At 38.2% G+C, this 15,160-nt stretch overlaps 1 protein-coding gene across 2 annotated transcripts in view; it reads left to right on the plus strand.

The window, feature by feature from the left end:
* Window positions 1-294: 294 nt before the first annotated feature.
* Window positions 295-15,160, plus strand: part of spock1 (SPARC (osteonectin), cwcv and kazal like domains proteoglycan 1) — a 73,764-nt gene continuing 58,898 nt past the window's right edge. The window contains exons 1-2 of one of the 2 annotated variants that reach the window (XM_058063045.1): window positions 295-428; window positions 713-850. In XM_058063045.1, coding sequence (XP_057919028.1) covers window positions 716-850 — 135 coding nt within the window. In that variant the 5' untranslated portion in view covers window positions 295-428; window positions 713-715. The remainder of the gene's footprint in view (window positions 429-712; window positions 851-15,160) is intronic. The other variant, XM_058063046.1, reaches the window with a different exon arrangement.

Below are 15,160 nucleotides of genomic sequence, written 5' to 3' on the forward strand. Positions count from 1 at the left end.
TTATGTATATATATATTTATTAACAACAGTAAAATGGTCATCTATCAAACCCCTTCAAGTCACCTCAAAAACGGTTTGAAAGGAATTGGTAGTCAGTCCAAGTCCATACTGAGCACAATCTCTTCTTTTACATTCGGAATAAAAATTGGGGATGCTTGAGTGAGAGTGCAGATAGAAAAAGAGTGGAAGAGAGAGAGAAAGAGAGAGAGAGAGAGAGATGGAGGGTGGGGGGGATGAGGTAGAGAAAGGAGGCGGGTTCTGCTGACAAAGAGGAGGAGAAACCTACCGCAGGTCCACTCGTCCTCCCACTCGTCCTCTCCACCCTCCAGTCTCCAGTCAGTCACCCACTCGGTGGTCGCTATAGTGCGGCGTTCCACGGAACTTGGATTTATTCCCGCCAGTCATCACATCAAGAGCAGCGAACGGAGGTAGGAAAAGCAGTTTTAGTTACCAGACTTTGATGGGAAATTTGGGAATTGCGACCACATTAATTGCGTTAAAAGCGAGGATTCATAATAGATAATTGCTCCACGGTTACAACTCTAGTGTTTATATTCCGATTAGAAAGAAGACGAGGACTTCCGGTTGTGTGTTACACTCCACTATGTGTGACTTGTGTGTTCATGGAACGTCCTACTTGATTTGAACGCAGCACTCCCAGCAACCGGGCGCGTCTTATTCCTTTTTTTTTTTCTTCTTATTCCTCTTCCAGAAGATGTTTTTCGTTCTACTGCCGGTCGTGGCTCTAACGTTGAGCACACAATCCGCAGCTTCCGGTGCCAGCAGCGACAAACGGTTGAGCACCGTGGCCCAGTACGCCAAGGACAGATCCTGGAACAGATACAGAGATGTGAGTTTCAATATTAGGGTTGTGTGTGTGTGTGTGTGTGTGTGTGTGTGTGTGTTGTTCTTCATATTGTGAGTATTTTGAGTACATCCTTTAGGACTCTCATCATATGATGGTATCACATGACTTTTTGGTTAGGACTTTTGTCAACATTTGGCAACTTTGGATGGAGTGGTCTTCAGATTTTACCTGTTGAAAAAGTCTCATTTTTAATAAAACAATGTAATGCACAGAAGTAAATAAATTCAATAAAAATAAATGTTTCTTTCTAAAATAGTACATTTTTAAATATCCTTACGACTCGGTATAGGGTACCTTTATATTTGGTGATGATGGTGATGACTCTACCCCTGGGGTCTCAAACTCAATTTACTTGGGGGCCACTGGAGCTCGGGTCTGGGTGAGACTCAGGTTTTCCCCCCAAAAAACCCAAAAAACGCATTTATTAAAAACAAAAAAATGTAAAAAAAAAAAAACAATTTTCTACAATAAAAACTCTGATAAAACATTCCACTGTTCTCAAATATTTTACTTTTTATTTTTCTACACAAAATAAGATGAAAAATAAATAAACAAATCAAGAATAAAGAAAATCAATCAGTAATAAAGAAATAAATATAATAATAATAATAAAAACTTAAGAAACCACATATAGTTGGTGGGTAGACAAATTATTTTTTTCAGATTAAAATGAACAAAGCATTATTAGAGCCCTGTAGACATGACAAAACACGACTATAGTCACATTTATACTCTTTTTATTTACAACATATTGCGCAACTGCAGGGTCTTGAGACACATGCTAACTCGCAAACTAGAGAGCTAGCGACCTAAATGGTAGCCTTCAAGTTATTTCCTTTCAACTTAAATAGCCAAAAACTTACCACTTCCACATGGATAGGGAGGATAACTATTAACAGTTATTTAACCTTTAACATGAACATTAATCAAACGTAATATTTTTTTCTGGGTACATGATACCATACAGCATCCATATCAAACTTGCGCGGGGCCGCGCTAACATTAAACTTTCATATCAAGGCGGGGGCCTCAAGTTAGTGTCCTGCGGGCCACATTTGGCCCGCGGGCCGCGTGTTTGAGACCCCTGTTTTATACATTTTAAGAAATTTTTGTTTTTGTGTTACTACCCCAATCTTCCATAAGTGAGTCAAAAATAACCCGGTCAGGTTGTTTTCTTGAAATATCTTAATTGACCATCGTAACTCGTTAGTGGAATAACAACAGCAGAGGCTAAAGGCTACACCACGACTCAGATTCAATTCTCTTTATTAATCTATCATCATTATCGTTATTTATCAGTGGTGAGTACTTAAAGATGTTAGCGTTTAACATGTTTTGAATAAGTGTCACAGGCATATTTGGGGTACATATCTTAAGTAGTGGGCTATGTATGCTTGATGTCTTGCAGCACACCATTGAATACAATACTATTATTTTATTCCATACTGATCTTTAAGCCGATAATTTCCAATACCGCATGACACATATTTCCTTATTCATCCCTCCCAACTGCAATAATGAACGAGACGCTCTCCAACCTCGGCAGCTGTGCAATCATCGATGTCAGTACAGTAACGGCTGGCCTTATTATGCGTGCTGCTGTTCCCGCTAACGGCACATAGCCTAATACTGTATTCTCTGGAGGTTTCTGCAGGTTTCCTTTGGCCTTATTAGAGGCGGCCTTCCTCGTGATGGGAGAGCGAGTATTAGTCTTGACCGTATATACTCATCTTGGGCTTTGCACCTTCTGTATGTGTGTATATGTGTGTGTGTATATGTGTGTTAAATGTCCCTCCTGTGCAAGTGAAAGTCATTAGTCGCAAACTGTCAACGGAGGGTAGACGACAGGATTGGAGAGGAGAGAAAAGGAGCAAAAGGGTAGAAGAAAGAGAGGCTGTGACATTTGTGTTTAATGGTTACACACACACACACACACACACACACACACCACACGTACACAACACACATGTTTGTGTTTGTTTGTGTATCACGGTGTGTTGTCTTCAAGAAGCTAGCTCTGACTTTGTTGATCCCTTGACAAAAGACAGCCATGTGAGAAATGCATCACTTGTGTTGGTAGATAACAATTCACAGGTTAGCTTTATGTATTTTTTTTGTACTACTGTATTGTTCTTTATGGTCTGTCATTGATTACTACAGTATATATATTGATTGGCATGTTGGGTCAGTTTGATTGGCATGTTATCACTTGAGATCCATTTGGAAAAGAGCAACATCAGCCAATCACAGATTGGTACATATAGACAAACAACCATTCACACTCACATTCATACCTATGGACAATTTGGAGTCGCTAATTAAATTAACCTAGCATGTTTTTGGAATGTGGTAGGAACCCGGAGTACCCGGAGAAAACCCACGCAAGCACGGGGAGAACATGCAAACTCCACACAGAGATGGCCGAGGGTGCGGAAAGACAAAATAAGAAGCCACAAAGTTACCACTTCCACACAAAATAGGAGGAGAACTCATTCATTTTCTACCGCTTATCCTCACGAGGGGGTGCTGGAGCCTATCCCAGCTGTCTTCAGGCGAGAGGCAGGGTACACCCTTGACTGGTGGCCAGCCAATCACAGGGCACATATAGACAAACAACCATTCACACTCACATTCATACCTATGGACAATTTGGAGTCGCTAATTAAATTAACCTAGCATGTTTTTGGAATGTGGGAGGAAACCGGAGTACCCGGAGAAAACTCACGCATGCACGGGGAGAACATGCAAACTCCACACAGAGATGGCCGAGGGTGGGGAAAGACAAAATAAGAAGCCAAAAAGTTACCACTTCCACACAAAATAGGAGGAGAACTCATTCATTCATTCATTTTCTACCGCTTATCCTTACGAGGGTCGCCGCGGGGGTGTGCTGGAGCCTATCCCAGCTGTCTTGGGGCGAGAGGCGGGGTACACCCTGGACTGGTGGCCAGCCAATCACAGGGCACATATAGACAAACAACCATTCACACTCACATTCATACCTATGGACAATTTGGAGTTGCTAATTAACCTAGCATGTTTTTGGAATGTAGGAGCCAAAAGTTACCACTTCCACACAAAATAGGAGGAGAACTCAGTCATTTTCTACCGCTTATCCTCACGAGGGTCACGGGGGTGCTTCATTCCTTAGCTTCACTTAGATGGTTCATGTCATCATCTATTCTATACCAGAATGAATGTGAAGAATCACATGATCCCAGCTGACTGAAAGTGGTCTGGTTGTCAATCAACTGAAAGCACGGATGTCAGCATTTTTTTATTGTCGGGGTTCCACCGCAAACCTGACTTTTTCATGCCCTTCTTACGTGACGTTTGAGGACCCAGCTTGCAAGGAAACGGGCGACTGACCAAGCTGCTCAATTGGAAGAGGTGGCGGTGGGAATTTGCTGACACATCGTATCAGCTGACATGTGGAAGGCTGAGCCGGTCTAATTCTTCACACAGACGCCTCAGCTTTGTTTGGAGTGCATTGCTTTTACTACCGTTAGTGGCTTGCCAAATGTTTAAGGGCAATTACAGTACATAGTCAACTGTTTGGATCATTGCCTCTCAAATACAAACATCACTTTGTTTAATGGGTAGTACACCGTGGCTATCAATATGGAATACTTCATTGGAAGGAGTTTTGGTTTAAACGCTGCTGTTCACCCTTAGATGCATAAGTGGGTCAAAAATGACCCGGTCAGGTTGTTTTCTTGAAATATCTTAGTAATTAAAATTTTTTATCATATCATATTCCAGGTATTCCTCAAAAAACATGTTTTTCATATCACGCCATTCACATTTTTAACTTATCTTTTATACATTTTAAGAAATTTTTGTGTTACTACCCCAACCTTCCATAAGTGGGTCAAAAATGACCCGGTCAGGTTGTTTTCTTGAAATATCTTCATAATGAAAAATAAATTATAATTTCATATTCCTAGTATTCCTCAAAAAACATGTTTTTGATATCATGCCATTCACATTTTTAACTTACCTTTTATACATTTTAAGAAATTTTTGTTTTTGTGTTACTACCCCAACCTTCCAAGTGGGTCAAAAAAGCATTGATTCTAGTATGGGTCATTTTTGACCCACTTATGGAAGAGTGTAGGGTCCAGTCACTCGTGCATCTAAGGGTTAACTTGTTCAGACCCGTATTGGCACATCTTGTACAAAACAAGGAAGTGGGCTGGGATTGGATTTCAAAATAATGGGTCTAAATGCTTGTTTCATCTCACAAATCGAAACCTCGGTCCTCTGGTCTGAGCCAGGCTATTACCGGAAGATTAGCTGTATGATTTGTCTGAAAACCGCTAGGTCAACTGAAATAATCGTTAAAGGTCAACATTGGTGTATAGCAAGGCGTTGGCGCAAGATTAGACTGAGATTTTTTTTTTTTAAAAAAGAGCATTGGAAGTCATTCAATTCTTGGTCTTTAGTGTTTGTCACAATCCGTTGAGAAATGGCGACGGAAAAGCTGTTATCACCAGACAAGATGGCGGCATCCTCAGGAAGTCTTTGTCGTTTTGTTTGTTTTTCCATAATGACTTTTAAAAAAAGCCTTAAATAACGCTTCAATATTTCAACTTATTTAAATGTTAGTTATTTTTCTTTATAGTATTATGACGTTATTCTTGTGAAATTAATACTTTTATTCATTACATTACAAGGTTTACAGTAAAAAAGTAACTTTGTCGTTTTGTTTGTTTTTCCATAATGACTTTAAAAAAAGCCTTAAATAACGCTTCAATATTTCAACTTATTTAAATATTAGTTATTTTTCTTTATAGTATTATGAAATTATTTTTGTGAAATTAGTACTTTTACTCATTACATTACAAGGTTTACAGTAAAAAAAAGGTAACTTTGTCGTTTTGTTTGTTTTTCCATAATGACTTTAAAAACGCTTCAATATTTCAACTTATTTAAATGTTAGTTATTTTTCTTTGTAGTATTATGACATTATTTTTGTGAAATTAGTAGTTTTACTCATTAGATTACAAGGTTTATGGTAAAAAAAAAAGGTGCACAAAAATACAGTAGATACTGAGGAACTCATGAAGAACTAACAAGGAACTGGTTAAGATCGTTTTTGTAGCTTAGGTAGGTTCATTCCTAATTAATTTTGTGTACCCATTATAACTTTTACTTAAAAGTACTTCGGATTTTTCCAAGTTTAGTTTATTTGTTAAATTATATTTTTGGAATGTGGCATGAGCCAATAAAAATAGCTGTGGGCTGCAAATTTGCGCTTTGGACACCCATGATGTACACTATCCGGGGCGTACTCTAACCAAGGTTCTACTGAAAGTGCCACAAGAAAGATTCCAAGATGATGACGTAGTACCAAAACCAGTCAACTTTTGGTTTCCTTGACATTTGTAGTGAAATCCTGAATAGTTCGACTCCCAAGTCATTGAAGTGTCCGTTTTCTGCGGTATATGTTCCATCTTGTTTTAATATAATTTTCGCAAACTCAAACCACCCTCAGATTATGAAATATCTGTTTATCAGGTGCGACGCATCTTCGTTCAGGCTCATAATGAAATTCAAGGTTGTCATCCTTTATCACGAAACGGTGGCGGCGTCTCTCGGTGGCTGCCAGTCAAGCGGAGGCGTCACACGTGTGTTGTGTTGTGGTTTGATCGTAGAATGCGAATCGACGCGGTTATTTCCATTTCAAAGCTACCGGATAGGTTTTGCATGTGTCACTTCTTTTTGCCCTATGCCTTCAATAAGGAGACGTGTATAAATACCTTACAGGGAACACCGCTACACCGAGGAGGCGCCTTCATGTTTTTTCAGATTGTATTATCTTTTATGTCCCCGTGTGCGTCCTGTACGTATGTTGAGATTGGACTTTGATTGTTTGTGTTTTTACAGCAAGACGGAGGAAGGAGCAGGTTTAGAGAAGCACATTTAACAAACCTGGGAGTCACCTTCATGAGCGCTTCCCCTCCGAAGGGGAACACTCGTATTTCCTTCAATTAAGCAAAGACTTGACTGAACACTTGTCACTCTTTGTTATCTCCATCCTGCTCCGTCCTCCATTTCTCTTTCTCCACTTAAGCCGCCATACTTTTTTTTTTCCCAACCCCACACAAGGTTTATCATCTCCACTCTCACCCGGCTCTTCCTTCCTCTCTCGTTTTATACTCCACTAATTCCTAATGAAAGAGTGCCCTTCAGAATAAAACCCCTCCCTCTCGGCTGCTTTCAACCTCTTGTCCGTGCCCTTCCTTATTGTGCCCGTTCCCCGGCCGGCTTATTGATCGGGAATGAGAAATTGCACATCTAATCTTCACTGCAGAAACAGGGGTAAATATTGCACCCATTTTAAAAACGAGTGTCAGGAAAATTTGCATGTTTTCCCCACAGCTGCTGTCTCTGCATGTGTTCCATCACACACACACACACATAAACACACACATACATACACATACACACATGCGGCCTGAGGCTCCCGGTGAGATTGATCGGATAAATTATAGGTCCTGGTCATCCTGACGCTAGCCATGATATAATCAATACAAGTGCAAAATGCAGCAACACAAGGTGAGTGTGGGACAGTGCGGTCACAAGCTAAACAAAGTCCACCGTCGCCTACGGAGAAGATAAATGGATCGTGTCTGCGTGTGCGTCGGAGGGTACAACGCAGACACAAATAAAACAGGTGCGGCGAAGGTTTGCCAGTTTAATTTTGGACGCTATTGAGAAAAGAACGGAAAGAAAAAGAAGACAGGAACATGACAAGCTTTCATGTCGCGCCCATCAAAAACTGTGTGGACCATCAGAAATTCCACATTGTGTGTTTGAGTCTGCTTCGTCAGGGGTTCGCTTGGAAAATCTTTTCTGCCACTGTGGGGGTTTGGCGCAGAGTTGAGCTGGGCGATTGTTTTGAAGGGATGATGTCTAATTTGCTTTTGTCTCGAGATTTACCAAGACAGAGAAAAGGCACGCAAATGTTTGAAAAACTACAACACAATTTCTTCCGCTTTGAAGAAATTGGCCTTGCTTTACCTCTTGGTAACATTAGCGATATTGTGGCGGTTTTCAATAGCGATAGCACTGGGATGCAGTATTACATAAGGGGGCAAGTAGCTGCTTAACTCATTAAGAATTCTGTAAATAGCCTGGAGTTTATTGTCTGAGCATTTTTCAGCATAAAAATGGCTGAATTAACTAAAATACATGTACAGTATTCAATACCGCTCAAAAGTTTGGGATCACTCGGAATTTTTTTTGGCCAGTCTGAGAAATGTTTTTTTTGTCCAGCATCCTAAAGTTGCCGCTTCACTGTTGATACTGACACTGGTGATTGACGGGTGCTAATTAGTGCAACTGCCAGGTGACGACCTGTGAGGCGTCTTTGTCTTAAACTACACACTTTGAGATATTTGTCTTTTTTCACAGTTGTGCAGCGTTTTTCTGTCCTTGTTAGACCCAGTTTGCGCTGCTCTTTGAAAGGAGTAGTTAACAGCATGATAAGATATTTTAGTTTTAGTTTAGATTTTCATAGATGGGTTTTCTAATAATCTATTAGCCTTATAAAATGATGAACTCAGATTGTGCAGCGTTTTTCTGTCCTTGTTAGACCCAGTTTGCGCTGCTCTCTGAAGGGAGTAGTTAACAGCATGGTAAGAGATTTTAGTTTTAGTTTAGATTTTCATAGATGGGTTTTCTAATAATCTATTAGCCTTATAAAATGATGAACTTGGATTGTGCAGCGTTTTTCTGTCCTTGTTAGACCCAGTTTGTGCTGCTCTCTGAAGGAAGTAGTTAATGGCTTTTCTAATAGGAGATTGATGCAGAGGACTGACAGTTGTTGATAGTAGGCCACTATGCAAAAATGTAGATCCTTCTTTGAAAATTATCTGATTCATTTTTATTGTTTGTGAAATGGATAAAAATGTTTGTGAAATGGATAAAAATGTGTTTTTCTTTAGAAACCCAAAAAATTTGCAAGTGATCCCAAACTTTTGAACGGTAGTGTATGGTATTGGATTAATAGTTTTTGATTTTAAAACCTATCCTTAATCATCCATCATCAGCACAGTTGTGCAGCGTTTTTCTGTCCTTGTTAGACCCAGTTTGTGCTGCTCTCTGAAGGGAGTAGTTAAACGATCCTTCTTTGAAAATCATTAGATTCGTTTTAATTATCTGTAAAATGGATAAAAATGTGTTTTTCTTTGGAAAACAAAAGAAATTTGCAAGTGATCCCAAACTTTTGAACGATAGTGTAAAATGCCGAATGGCTGGATCCCACATACTTAAGACTTACTGACTGTTTACGTTCCTTCTAGAACTATGCGGTCCAGCTCACAGCTCATTTTAACCACGCCTCCATCTAATCTTAAATGTGGGGGTGATCGGGCCTTCTCTATCGCAGGTCTTATAAGACTTTGGAATGGTCTGCGCCTTAAGAGTAGATCTGGAATCACTTTAAATCCTTATATGGTCTGGCTTTTGTGGACTGTTTTTACCTTCAGCTGTATTATTATTAGGTGTTTTATTGGCACTTTGGGCAGTTAACTAGGTTATATTAATACATTTGACCTGGACTTTGATAATATTTCTTTTATGAATAGAAAAAAAATGCTACTCGGTGATTCACTTATCACGGTCTGGAACCAATTAACTGAAATAAATGAAGGATTACTCAGATTGGGTGTTTTGTATGAGCCGCATGCACATGTCAAAGCAATCCCATTGCATTTGCATAGACGTCTCCTAGCTTCGTGGCGATATATTAGCATTTCACTTCTATTCAAAGCAGCTGGTTTTACAGGAAGATGATTGGGGATTCAATCTTGTTTTGATCGGCATGCTATAGACATCAGGATCATTTTCCATCTCCTTTTGGCTGCTCTTGCGATTGCCATTAATGAGGCTGTCATCCTGCCGGGAGCTGCTTCTCGTAGGCGATCGGATCTGTAGGGTCCACTCCCCTCCACTGGCAGAACCAGTGTTTGATTTCCTTTATGGTATTCTGTTTTAGAAGTATGTAGAGATGTAGTACAATGGAATCATTTGCTTCTGTGCCATTTGGGACGTCTCCATTGGCAGTGGAGCGTTGAATTATTTTAAAATATTTTCATTGTTAAATGCTTATACGTTTTACCCACACCCGTTCTTGTTCGCGATCAACCAATCAGCGATGGTTTGAATACGAAAACATCTATCATGGCGTCCCTGCCAAAATCGTCTAATTCAGGGGTCTCAAACATGCGGCCCGCGGGCCAAATGTGGCCCGCAGGACACTACTTTGAGGCCCCCGCCTTGATATGAAAGTTTAATGTTAGTGCGACCCCGCGCAAGTTTGATATGGATGCTGTATGGTATCATGTACCCAGAAAAAATTATTACGTTTGATTAATGTTCATGTTAAAGGTTAAATAACTGTTAATAGTTATCCTCCCTATCCGTGTGGAAGTGGTAAGTTTTTGGCTATTTAAGTTGAAAGGAAATAACTTGAAGGCTACCGTTTAGGTTGCTAGCTGTCTAGTTTGCGAGTTAGCATGTGTCTCAAGACCCTGTTTCTTAAGTTTTTATTATTTGCCGTTTTATTATTATTATTATATTTATTTATTACTGATTGATTTTCTTTATTCTTGATTTGTTTGTTTATTTTTCATCTTATTTTGTGTAGAAAAATTAAAAGTAAGATATTTGAGAACAGTGGAATGTTTTATCAGAGCTTTTTTTGTAGAAAATTAGAACCAAAGCGATGTTTTTTAAATTTTTTTGTTTTTAATAAATGCGTTTTTTTTTGGAAAACCTGATGCGGCCCAGTCTCACCCAGACCCGAGTTCCAGTGGCCCCCAAGTAAATTGAGTTTAAACAAAAAAAAAAGTAGTCCCTTACAATCTGGAAGTGGCGGTACTTCGATTTGTTGTACAAGTGGGTGCTTGGAAGCACCGGTATAAAGAAAACACAGTCACTAATACGTGCGGTACAACATTTAATTGAGGTGGATTACGCTGTGATTGATGGATGCTGTTCATTTCGTTCTGCTCAATAATCATTCCGTTCCCTCTTCGCGTCTCGCAATCAGTCTCAGCCACGCTCTGCACCGCATTGTCTTATCATGTAATGAGGCTTTATAGTTCAGCTTTATTTTCTCTCCGGTATATAGTATACGTTTATGTACGAGTGTGGGTATGCCCATTACATTCAAATACAAAAATGGTTGATGGGAGTAAACTGTGCACTTAATCTTGAAGCAAATCACGTATTCAGTGGATTTATATTTATAAGAACCCCGTCTACCCTCGACTGGATTTTTAAAGCAGGCCTGCCAACCCCAAGTATTATTTAAAAAAATAAAATAAAAAAATAAAATAAAACACCTTAAACTGTATTATGGAAAGCAGGAAGTGAACAAATGTAACAGTTACTGATTGTAAAAGTACCAGATGGAGGGGTAGGATTTAATAAGCTTTGCTTCTTCCTACTCCTTTTGGACATGTGGAACTGGGAACTGATTATGTGACAAAAAAAATTAAAAAAAATAATATACAAAAATAAAAAAACGAAATTAAAATAGCAATAAAAATAAAATTAAAAAATAAAAATAAAAAAAAATAAAAAGTTATAAAATTAAATAAAATAAAATGAACAAAAACAAACAAAAAACAAATTAAACTATATTAGGAAAGCAGGAAGTGAACAAATGTAACAGTTACTGATTGTAAAAGTACCAGATGGAGGCGTAGGATTTAATAAGCTTTGCTTCTTCCTACTCCTTTTGGACATGTGGAACTGGGAACTGATTATAAACTATGCACTTAATCTTGAAGCAAATCACGTATTCAGTGGATTTATATTTATAAGCGGCATGTCCACCCTCGAGTGGATTTTTAAAGCAGGCCTGCCAACCCCGAGTGTGAAATGAGTCATGGGTCATCCAGTTCTCTTTTTCACACTCGCCCAGGTCTTCTTTCCATCACTGTCAGAAACGCTCCTTTCACCGTCTCGGCCCCTCTCACTTTGATGTTTATAGTCTCGAAAAGCATGTCAGATTGAATTGGTCATTATCTAACTTCCCCCCCCGAGGGCAGGAATACACATACTGTTTGTGTGTGTGCACGTGTGTGCGGGTGTGAGAGATGTCTTGTCTGCTTCAATAATTCAGGAGTTTTCTGCCACTGCGGCTCGTGCGATGCTCCTCAGAGTGAGGGCAGGCGTGAGAGAAAGTGAGTTGGGAGGGGGGGATGACACAGAGATATGGCAGATCTCTTCCTCACTTGCTTTTCCATTTTCCCCACCATGTCATTTTGTAGATGTGCACAGGAAAATCGCTCCCTAATGCATACTTTTGTTTTAACAGACAAACTGTTGGGGATGTCGGTGAATTATAAATAATTGTTGAGCCCCGCAGGCGTGAAATGAATACTGCATGAATAGCCGTGGACTCTCTGCATGGGTGTTGGCAGTTATACCAATTGGCCCCTGGGTAGTGTAGTCCGATATTATTAGCTTGAGGAAAAGGTGAAGCCTCAGTCTAGTTTCAATTCAATTAAAAAGCTTTTTTTTTTTTTTAATTTTAAACAGTACAGTAGCCAAGACATCCGCAAACACTCAAACGACAGTTGCTATGGTAGCCATTATGTCATTGTATGGTCATATCACCTCGTACTTCAGTATGAGGTACATTATTTAAAAAAAAAAATTTTTTTTAAAACAAAACAATAAAAAATAAAATAAAAAAGTAAAATAAAATTAATAAAATTAATAATAAAAATAATAAATAAAAAAAATAAAATACCTTAAACTGTATTATGGAAAGCAGGAAGTGAACAAATGTAACAGTTACTGATTGCAAAAGTACCAGATGGAGGGGTAGGATTTAATAAGCTTTGCTTCTTCCTACTCCTTTTGGACATGTGGAACTGTGTACTGATTATGTGACAAAAAAATAATAATAATAATAATAAATAAATAATAAAATTTGCCATAGCCTTGAGTATTTTTGTATAATTGTATGGTCATATCACCTCGTACTTCAGTATGTGACAAAAAAATAAAATAAATATAAAAAATAATAAAAATTAATAAAATAAAGTAAAAAAAAACCCAAAAACTATATTTGGAAAGCAGGAAGTGAACAAATGGAACAGTTACTGATTGTAAAAGTACCAGATGGAGGGGTAGGATTTAATAAGGATTTTGGCAGGAAGCACAAAGGAATAGGTGCAGATTCTGCAACATCTAAAAACGTTTTCTGTACGGGTTATTGTGTGTAGCAGCTCTATAGGAGACCACAAACGAGAAACGAAGAATAATCTCAGAAAAAAAATGTTTAATGCCAAACTAAAAAAAGGAAAGCTGGAAGTCATCAGGAGGAGATCAGAAAGGTCACCGGCACGGCTGACGTAAAATGATTCAAAGAAATGAACAGAATAAATTAACGAGAAGGTTCAGGTGAGAAAACACAAAGGGGGGGGGTGGGGGGGCAGCAGGCTAATTGGCTGGGAAGGGCAGACAAGACACTGGTGAAATGAATTGATAGGTAAAAAAAAAAAAAAGAAATAGTGACCTCGTTGACTACTAGGTGACACTTTGAATACTTTCCTTTTGTCATCCAAATCATTTTAAGGTTGCCAGTCGTAGAACTTCATTTCAGCCATTTGTGCTTTATTTAGCTCCTTCATTTAAAAAACTTCAATAAACTCATTCAGTTGGGTGCATTTTCATAACGCCAATGCACTGGGGAGATTAGGGGATTATGCGCTATATTTACAAATACAGGGACATTCAAATGTATAATAAATCCATCACTTAAACCCACATTAAAGTTGCATTTGATGTTAGTTTGTCTCAAGTGGACTCCTCATTGTCCTACTTTCATTTTCAAACAGAATACATGAACCCTGGTTGACGTGTTTACACAGCCACTGAGGGGATACCATTGATGACACGGTCCATTGGAAAGCGTTTAAACATTGCTGGCGACTTAATGGTGCATAAACACGGTGATGGGAATCATATGGTCACTAGAGAACTCTTATGATGTTTGTACTGTGTTGGTTAGACATTTTTTTTCTTGTTTAAAAACACTCAAAAAAGTTCAAAAACTTTTGTTTGAATTTGTCATTCTGGCACTGGTCAGTTGTACTGTAGCATTTTTGTATCCTTGTTAAAACATATTGTTCCTGTCATTGTAATTTCATCCTTGATTAGTGGGTTATTTTCATGGGATCCTATGGTGGGACACATATCTTGGTTGGTTTTTATACAAGGAATATATTCAGACTTTTTAAAATATGATATTTCCTGTTTCTTTATAAGAAAAACACTCAAAAAAGTTTAAAAACTTTTGTTTGAATTTGTCATTTTGGCCCCGTTCAGTTGTACTGTAGCATTTTTGTATCCTTGTTAAAACATATTGTTCCTGTCATTGTAATTTCATCCTTGATTAGTGGGTTATTTTCATGGGATCCTATGGTGGGACACATATCTTGGTTGGTTTTTATACAAGGAATATATTCAGACTTTTTAAAATATGATATTTCCTGTTTCTTTATAAGAAAAACACTCAAAAAAGTTTAAAAACTTTTGTTTGAATTTGTCATTTTGGCCCCGTTCAGTTGTACTGTAGCATTTTTGTATCCTTGTTAAAACATATTGTTCCTGGCATTGTAATTTCATCCTTGATGAGTGGGTTATTTTCATGGGATCATATTATGGTGGGACACATATTTTGGTTGGTTTTTATACAAGGAATATATTCAGACTTTTTAAAATATGATATTTCCCGTTTCTTTATAAGAAAAACACTCAAAAAAGTTCAAAAAAACTTTTGTTTGAATTTGTCATTTTGGCCCCGTTCAGTTGTACTGTAGCATTTTTGTATCCTTGTTAAAACATATTGTTCCTGTCATTGTAATTTCATCCTTGATTAGTGTGTTATTTTCATGGGATTATATTATGGTGGGACACATATCTTGGTTGGTTTTTATACAAGGAATATATTCAGACTTTTTAAAATATATTTCCTGTTTCTTTACAAGAAAAACACTCAAAGTTTTGTTGGAATTTTTCATCATTTTGGCCCCGTTCAGTTGTACTGTAGCATTTTTGTATCCTTGTTAAAATATATTGTTCCTGTCATTGTAATTTCATCCTTGATTAGTGGGTTATTTTCATGGGATGCTATGGTGGGACACATATTTTGGTTGGTTTTTATACAAGGAATATATTCAGACTTTTTTTTAAATATGATATTTCCTATTTCTGTATATGTGCCTTTTGGAAGCTTTGTTGATGGAGTATTCCGTTTTTGCG

Source organism: Doryrhamphus excisus, chromosome 23 (genome assembly GCF_030265055.1).
Source record: "Doryrhamphus excisus isolate RoL2022-K1 chromosome 23, RoL_Dexc_1.0, whole genome shotgun sequence".
Classification (NCBI taxonomy): domain Eukaryota; kingdom Metazoa; phylum Chordata; class Actinopteri; order Syngnathiformes; family Syngnathidae; genus Doryrhamphus; species Doryrhamphus excisus.